The sequence below is a fragment of the Triticum dicoccoides genome, chromosome 7A (assembly GCF_002162155.2).
Source record: "Triticum dicoccoides isolate Atlit2015 ecotype Zavitan chromosome 7A, WEW_v2.0, whole genome shotgun sequence".
Lineage (NCBI taxonomy): Eukaryota > Viridiplantae > Streptophyta > Magnoliopsida > Poales > Poaceae > Triticum > Triticum dicoccoides.
The window spans coordinates 702,973,445-702,982,195 of NC_041392.1; the positions used below are offsets into that span (position 1 = coordinate 702,973,445).

General features: G+C 45.9%; 1 protein-coding gene and 1 long non-coding RNA gene across 4 annotated transcripts; both read right to left on the bottom strand.

Annotated features, from left to right (window-relative positions):
• On the bottom strand, positions 1–818 carry LOC119331148. The gene is made up of 3 exons (XR_005160399.1): positions 743–818; positions 180–250; positions 1–57 (listed from the first exon to the last, which is right to left on the bottom strand). It is a non-coding gene; the product is annotated as an uncharacterized LOC119331148 (long non-coding RNA).
• Positions 819–5,596: 4,778 nt separating this feature from the next.
• LOC119330229 (60S ribosomal protein L2, mitochondrial-like) lies at positions 5,597–8,252 on the bottom strand. 3 transcript variants are annotated; one of them, XM_037603346.1, is made up of 2 exons: positions 8,146–8,252; positions 5,597–6,831 (listed from the first exon to the last, which is right to left on the bottom strand). In XM_037603346.1, the coding sequence occupies exon 2, from the start codon at positions 6,829–6,831 to the stop codon at positions 5,875–5,877; it is 957 nt and encodes a 318-aa protein (XP_037459243.1). In that variant the 5' UTR covers positions 8,146–8,252; the 3' UTR covers positions 5,597–5,874. The 3 variants fall into 3 exon arrangements, with proteins under 3 accessions (XP_037459243.1, XP_037459244.1, XP_037459242.1); XM_037603347.1 differs by lacking the exon at positions 8,146–8,252 and adding an exon at positions 6,967–6,987; XM_037603345.1 differs by lacking the exon at positions 8,146–8,252 and adding an exon at positions 6,936–6,956.
• Between the last annotated feature and the right edge of the window lie 499 nt (positions 8,253–8,751).

Genomic DNA, 8,751 nt, shown 5'->3' on the forward strand with positions numbered 1-8,751 from the left:
AGACGCCAACTGGTCGCTACCGTCGTGTTTCCCGGCCTTCCCGGTGTTCTTCACAAACTAGAGGAGACAAACAAAGATACAAAAGGTGTCACAGCCATGGCTCGACGTGTGTACAATCGAATCAACCCGGCCGAGAATAAAGGCACGGGGCAAGGTAAGTGATGGAAGTAGCTAATTACATTGGCAAGCGTGTCCCCGATGATAGGGACTTTCTTGGCGTCGCCTCCGGTAAGAATAGTGCTGAGATATCCTGCCAAAAGAGAAGAAAGAAAGTTTTTGCAATCCGTTAGTATGCTTTGCAGAAGAATTTGCGGCGTTCCCCTAAATAAAGGCTAATTGCAGATTGCTCAAGAACAGAGGCTGCAATTCTCAATCAGAGGGGGGGAAAAGGCTTCAAGGCTTTGCTTGAAGCAAGTAAGAAGACAGAATTACAGATATACAGGTATGGGTGCGACTTGTGAGAGAGCAGTTGGATTGTATTGGATTGGATTATTTGTAGCCAACAAAGTAAACTACACTAGGAACCAAAGTGATCCGTTAATCCGTATGTGTCTACCCAGCGAGTAGGCAAGCTACAAACCCTAAGCAAGAAGCTAGATACAAGCTAAACCCCGGCATCAGCAGCACATCGGATAGATTCAGAAGGACGCGACAGTCGCCGGCGACGGCGAGAGCACCATAGATTCCTCCATGGTAGATAGATGTGGACCAAAGCTGAGGGGTGAGGAGCACGGGAACTCACCGGAGCCGAGCACGACGGCGATGTTGCCGAGCGCCATGGCGCCCAAGCGAAGCCGGGCAACGGAAGCCGGAGCGAGCGAGCACCGGAGCTAGCACGCGGCCCTCGACGGCGACGGCGAGATCGGGCGCGCACGTACGGCCGGCGGTGGGCGATTCCGCTCCCTGCTGGTTTATTGTTCTCTCGCCGTACGTAGTACGTGTCTGTATCGTCTGGCGGCGGTTAAAACCGACGAACGAATAAACGGAGGCAGAATCTTGTTGGATTTAGTTTCCTTCATTCAATCACACGAGACTCCTTCCTTCCTTTTTCCGGAAACACCCTCGGGAGGGCCATCCGCCCGGGATTTTCCCTGGCCGTTGGGTTTTAGATGGACGGGCGTGATCCGATGGGCAAAGCGGTAAATTTGTATGCCCTTAACTTTTTCTTTTGGGCAAACGTATGCCCTAAGCTAGAACACGCAGCTCCGCTTGGTTCTCGTGAGATGATATCAGGTGGGTGGCCATTTGGCAAATCGACTTTTGATTGATGAACCAAATTCTGTTCATTACCGGACCTACCTTCTTGGGGAACAAGGCAAGGATTCCCAACGAATGATCAGGGCGGGTCCAGTGTGCCGATACACACGCCCCTTATTCTTCCTAGATCATGAGAGGAACGGTCACAATGAATTCATTCATGTGCCGACCGATTCAATTATCATCCATTCAAAAGACCGGACTGATAGAGAGAGAGGGACAGGCAACATATTTCAACGCAACAACAACAAACCAGAGCCCTACCTCCAAAAGGTACTACTCCATCCGTTGCAAAACTAAAGGTCTGTCAAACATAGAAAAACCTGTTTTATGAGGGGCAAAAACAACACATCTTATATTTTGAAGCGGAGGCAGTATCATACTCTCTCCTTTCATCTATATAGGGCCTAATACGTTTACGAGGCTAGTTTTGACCAAGTGTTAGAGCAATAATATATGACATGCAAGTTAAACAAAGCATACCGTCAAATTCGTAAGTAAAAAAGAGCTTCCAATAATATAATTTTCACATTATACATCTCATGTATTATTAATCATATCAATAGTCAAAGGCGGTCTTGAAAAATGCATTAGGCCTTATATAAATGTAAGGAGGGAGTATCGTAACTTCTAGACACCGCGGCTACCATTCACAAACAAAAAGCATCATCAACTCCAAGCTCCATCCGTGCCATGAATGAAAATGCTCCATCAAACACAGCACCCATTATTATCAATACAAACCAAACCCATGGTCCCGGGCAGGTTGAGAGGCAGTAGTAGCTAGTTTCAAAGGGCGTGCTTGTTTATGATGATCCTGGGGTGGAGGAGCTTGTGGCGGCGGCCTCCTCCTTCTTCTTCAGGTCCTCAAACTTGTCGATGGTGACCTGCAGCTCGTCGGTGCTGCCCACCGCCCACATGGTGTAGTAGTACACCCCAAAGACGAACCCCGTCAGCCCGCCCGCCACCACCACGTTCTTCGTCTTGGGCGCCAGGCTGCCGAACCCTGCCATCGACAACGACGGCGGTTGCTGCTGCTGCAGGACAAAAATGTCTTAGGAAGATGTTACATGTAGTTACCAATCCAAGGTGCGAAATATGAAAAATGGTCGTCTGACAACTCAAAATACAGTCTCTACAGTTTAAAACTGGGCATTACGGGAAGATATAGAGATTTGTGTTATACTACAATCTGACTCTCCTCTGGTGCTTATACAATCTGGCATTCAGTAGCTCTACGGCAATCGACAATTTCTGCCACAGCAAGAAGGAAAATAGGGCTTACTGGCGAGTAGCCTCCCCATCTGAACCAAATACTGCCTGTACATCACAAGACGGCCTACTGAGGCATCCTTCGGCCATACAAAGAAGTCTAGCAAGCACTAGAACATCGGACCTGAACAGTCACCTCTGTCTCTCTCACAAGGCCTGTCTACCTGGTGCTGGGACTTGCCGGGAAGTGACAATGATGCACTGATCCCAGAAAAAGAGGCAGAGGGAGATCCATTCAGGCCAAAGCCATTGGAAACAAGAAGACGCTGTTGCAAAACTATGTACATCGCTCTGCACATGTAACTTGAAAAGGAAAACCTATGTACATCCCTCTGCACAAGTGTTTGAAAGACACACAACGCAATTCATTTATCGTGGCAGTGCTTACTGGAATTCTGACACGGTGGACGTACCGAAATTATATTGTAGAGTACTATCCAAAGCTTACAAGATTTGGTGTATATATATAGTCATAATAGCACTACATGGATTTCTTCCATGGCTGCTAGCCTGTGCTCTGTGCTGAACAGGACCAGATCCTTGGGCTGAAATCTCATGGATTTATATTATTCACACCTGCCAAGCCTAGCACAGTCCCCCCCACCCCACCGGCAACGCCACGAAACTGAAACCTGGTAGATACGCGATTTCAGGATCATCAAATGTTCGGTTCAATTTACTTCGCCATTCCCTGCTATGGACTGCAAGCTGCTACATGGCGACACAGGATGAGGATCATCAATTAACTATCCACTGCACTGGTTGCAGGCTGGATCATAAGACCAGGAATAAATCATCTCTCAACTGAAATCTTCATCCCCCCCTTCAAAAATCTACAAGCGACCAACCGTGGAGCTCGGCTACGGAAGACGGGCAGAGGGATTTCTATAGGGTCTCTACGCCATACACGGGATCGGGACTGGGGGTGCGGAAGGATCCACGGGCAAGGGCGGCCCCTGGTTCTGCCTTGAGCTCCCTTGCTCCTAGGACATCATATCGTCGTGCTGATGCAATAAGGGGTGAATCGGGGCGTTGCGGAGAGGGCGTACCTGACCGGCGGCCGTACGAATCGGAGCAGGAAGGTGGCGGCGGGGGTAGATGCGGCGGCGACGGCTGACGGCGACGGCAGGGCAGGGCAGGAGGAGAACGGGAGGAATGGATGAGCAGGGAAAGGGGAAAACCGGTCGGGCTTGGTTGGTGCGCTGGGCTGGGCTGGGCCTGTACTGTTGTGGTGGGCTTCGGTGGCAGCCCGCCGACTTCTTCCTCTTCTTTGGCCCACTGCTAAAGTAAGAGGAAATTTTCTTCAAATCACTTTGAGGGTGCCTCCTCTCTCTCCAAACAAAAAAACTAGGTAATTTACCTGCTGCGGGAATATAAAAATTAATTACAAATGACTTATATATGCAGAAAAAGATCTAAATCAAAAGCTACTAATTTTAACATATAAATATTTCGTACTTGCATTATGTGTAAATCAGGGCATTTCACAACCTTTAGGAAGTACATAAATTAAATAATTATCTAATCTACTGCATATGTCCAGTGACGAAAATAAGCATATTGGTATAGTTTGCATGGGCTGAAATAAAATGTTAGTGTATGCTGAAGTGGGATGCTTGCATGTTGAGAGAATTTAGTGACAATGGAATAAGGTTTGCATAGGCTGAAAAATATTGTTAGTGGATGCTGATGTGGCACACTTGGTGAGGTGAAGGGCTTGCATGTTGAGAGAATTAGAAGTAGTGGGGATCAACTATTTAGGTATTATAGATAAGAGGATGCCTTTGCAAAAGTTACCACAAAAGCTTCTCGTGAATAAATGGCATTAGCCATGCGCACCACTTGTCTCCATCATAGGTTTCTGGTGAGATTTTTTTTTCTACGGGAGGGCCGTCCGCCCGTACGTGTTTAACCTTTTGCATTTGGTTTTTGGAAATGAAATATCTCGAGAATGTTTTTAGATTTAAAAATGCATACATACATCACGAAAATGTTTGTGGTTTAAAAATGGTAGATGAATTTTCAGAAAATGTTCCAAGACCTTGGAAATATTTTTAAATTTAAAAAATGTTCAAGATATTTTGGAAAAATCATGAATTTAAGGAAAAATAAATAAAAATCTTTAAGAATTTCAAGAAATGTTCATAAATTCCGGAAGATGTTCTGGAATTTAAAACTGTACACAAATTTTTAAAAACATTCATGAATTTAAACAATCAGTTCATTTATCTATAAGATGTTTTGGAAATTTTTAAAATAACTCATGAATATTGAAAAATCATTTAAAAATGAAATTAAAGAAGGTTTATGAATTTTAAAACTCCATTTTTTGGAAAATAACTCACGAATTAATAAACAAAGAAAAGGAAAAAAAAGGGGGAAATAAATATAGAAGAGAAAACCAGTAAATACCACCAGGATTCCTAAGACATCATCTCGTCAGTTATTAGTGCAAAACTGGATTCATTCATTCCAGAGGCATTGCATCTACTAGGACATATGAATGGCAAGTTTAATCGTGATAACTTTCAACATGATGGATCTACACTAACAAAGGCACACAAGATCTGAATCAGCTTCAGATAGATACACTGAATAAACCATATATATGTATGTAGCTCAACCCATGCATGTTTCTAAAGACGGAACAGCAGGTACAGAAACTAGAAAGCAAATAGCAGCAGCAGCTATACAAATCATGTAAATTTTGCGCCCTCCAGGCAAAAAAACAAAACAGCCAAGTTAAACTCTGCCATAATTCTGCAAAACTGGACTGAACACGCACTGCTGCAAGGTAATATACTGACTGAACACCACCAGGATTCATTCAGTCCAGAGGCATTGTAGTATCCAGTATGAATGGCAAATCAATCAATCATGCTAACTTTCAATATAATGATGGATTTACACCGACAGAAATTACACTGATCTGAATCAGCTAATTCAGATAAACTGAATAAACTATATATATGCAGCTCGTCGCATGCATGCTTTTTATGACGGAACAGCAGCTACAGAAGCATGTCTAAATATACGCACAACATCATTTTGTTCCCTCCCAGCTTGCTAAACCAGACAAAGCAAATTATCAATCACAAGAAACATGCCTAAACAAGTTAATGTCAAAATGCCAGGAAGGAATGCAGTAAACTGGGCGCAGGCAGGTCCAAACATCACCTGTTATTATTAATACATAATAAAGTCAAAGTGCTGCAGCGGAAACTGCTCGCAAACAAAAAGGGAAAAAACGAGTCATAGTCCTTTGTGATCGATCCATAGCCACATCAAGATCCTGCTTGCTACCTTTCCCTTGGAGCAACAAGCCGCGTCCATGAAGATCATCAATCAATCACGGGACAGCTGAGCCTTTGGCTTCTTCGGCACGGTCCGATACCCAGCCTTGGTGGGCTTCCCCCAGGGCGACACCGAGGGCCTGCCGCCCTTGGTGCGCCCCTCGCCTCCTCCATGGGGATGGTCCACCGGGTTCATCGCGACACCACGGACGACCGGGCGCCTGCCCAGCCACCGGCTGTGCCCCGCCTTCCTCAGCTTCCGCGCGCCATGGGTGGGGTTGGAGACGATGCCGATGGTGGCCCGGCAGCGGGAGTCTATCAGCTTCTCGACGCCCGACGGCAGACGCACAAGGCACTGCGTGGCTGACTCCTTGACCACCTTGGCGTAGGCTCCAGCGGCTCGGACGAGCTTCGCCCCCTGGCCGTGACGCAGTTCGATGCTGTGCACCCATGTTCCCATACGGATGTCAGACAACGGCATGCAGTTTCCCACCTTGGAATTGAGGTCCAGTAGATCGGCTGGCATGAGCGGTGCTGCTGTAGGAACCGCCGCATCCTTCACTTGATCATCAGTGCCCTCTTCGCCTTGGCTGGCCTTGCGGAACAGCTCTTGGAACCGCAGGAAGGAATCAGCATTGTGGGCAGGTCGCATCAAGGAGCCGGTCGTGGAGGGTTTGGAGGAATCGCTATTCACCACCATGCTGCCCGGTTCCATTTGATGGCTGGCTATTATGTAATTGACAGGTGCACGCTCGGCCTTGTATGCTGGATCCTTCTGAGGTACCCCTTCAATCCATCGGAGAAGAGCGATCCGAGAAGAACGATTAGGGTCATACTCAATCCTTTCCACAATGCCAACAGAACAAGTGTTCCTTTTGAGGTCAATGTCCCTAAGAGATCGCTTGGATCCACCCCCTCGATGAAAAGAAGTGATTCGCCCGGAAGAGTTCCTCCCGGCGGTGACGGTCTTGCCGGTCAAGGCCTTGGCCAAGGTCTTGAACTTCTGCATCTGCAGATAAAAATCACCATAAGCTTCAAGAAATAGACATAAAACAGCATGTAGTAGCAGCAAGTGGATAAGCTTCCATGCATCTAAAGGATGAACGAACTAACCATGAAGAATCAACAGAAAGTGACGACATACATTTATATCGATCTTAAGACCACAGGTGACAAACACCTAGCTTTACTGATGAAAAAGGAACATCGAGATCAAGTCATTCCATCTGATCCAGAGCAAAAGATCAAGCAGCTTAGGTTTGAATCCAAACCAGACACAAGCTAGTACTAAATTTGTTTATGGCCCAAACCACTCAGACTGGCAGCAAAATTCATAAGAGAAGTTCCAAACTTTTGTTTTTCTTATTCAGCAACATTCAGATTGGCAGGAAGAGGAACACTACAATATAATTGCCGAATTCGGTAGACAAAACATTTAGCTCCCTTCAATCTGAGTCCAGAGAACTTATCATAATTCATTCTCAACAGAAAAGCTCGGGTACAATTAAGAACTAAGCAGAAGTACAGAAATTGGATATCAAGTGAAGTAAGAGTAAAAGAAAAGAAACTCATTTACATGCGGAATTGGGCCTGGGCAGCATCAATTCAGGTTTGGTGAGGGGTTAATGACTCCAGCAGGTTTTCATATGTAAGAAAAAGAAAAGGGAAAAAATACAGCTATGAACAGGTAGACATCATAACATCCCCAATCCATGATGTTATCAAATTAAACGGAGGACGCAGATGTGAAATATGTTACAAAGGCACCACTTCACAATACAGTCTATGTGCAATTTCGAACTGGGCATTACAGGGACAGTTTGGAAATATAGAGATTAAAGCATGCAGTGTTTGTATCTTTCTCCAGCCTGATTACCCTGGCGTCTGTACAATTTCACACCCATTTGCAGCAATTCAGATATAAAATACAAATTTACTAGCAAGTAGCCTCTCCGGCTGAAACAAATATTGTTTGTACACCATTACAGAACCTACTGAGATGGTTTTCAGCTATACAAAAAACACTCTAACAAGAATTCGGGTATCGAACCCGAACAATCAGCTGCCTCTCAAGGTCTGCATAAGTTCTTGTGAGCAATTTCAGGGTGCTAGACGGGTCCGGAGAAAGAAAAAATCAAGCTGAACCGCATGGAAATGAGAATGGGAGCTCGACTACGGCGGGCGGGGGGGATCTCTATGGGTGACCTAACGCCTGGCGTGCGGAGATCCTGCGCCATAGACGGGATCGGGATTTGGGAGTGCAGAAGAGTCCACGAACAAGTGCCCTGGTATGGACGGATGGAACGGAGCGGAGAGGGCGTACCTGACTGACGGACGGACGACTGCCGGAAGGCGACGGCGCGGGGAGGGGGAGGGGGAGGGGGGAGATGCGGCGTAGACGGCTGGCGGCGGCCGGGCAGGGAAAGGAGACGAGCAGAAAGGGAAAATGGGCTGCGACCGTGTGTGTGTTGCGCTGGCTGGGCCTCGTCTCTTTTGGTAGTGGGCTTTGCCAGCATCCCCCCGACGACTTCCTTCCTCAATTGAGTTTTTCTTTTCCACCTCAAAAAAAAAAGTTGAGTTTTTCTTTTAAAAAAAGAAAAACTGCCTCTTCTATTTATTTATTTTTTGCGGTTAAAACATTCTTTTTGCGGGTAAAGAAAAACTGCCTCTGAAAGTAAATCCTCTCACTGAGTTGAAACTATTTTTAGAAACAAGAGGTGACCACATGTGTTTATTTTCAATTTTTTTGCGGGGCAACGACATGATGAAGCAATGGCTTGACGAGAAGCACTAGCTTTGGCAGAGGATCTTGGACTGCAGCATCTTCATATTGCATCGGACTGCTTGAATGTCGTCACACATATACATGTGGTTTCTATGGTGGAGTGATCAAGGATATAAAATCTTGGAGCGAGTCTTTTAATTAGTA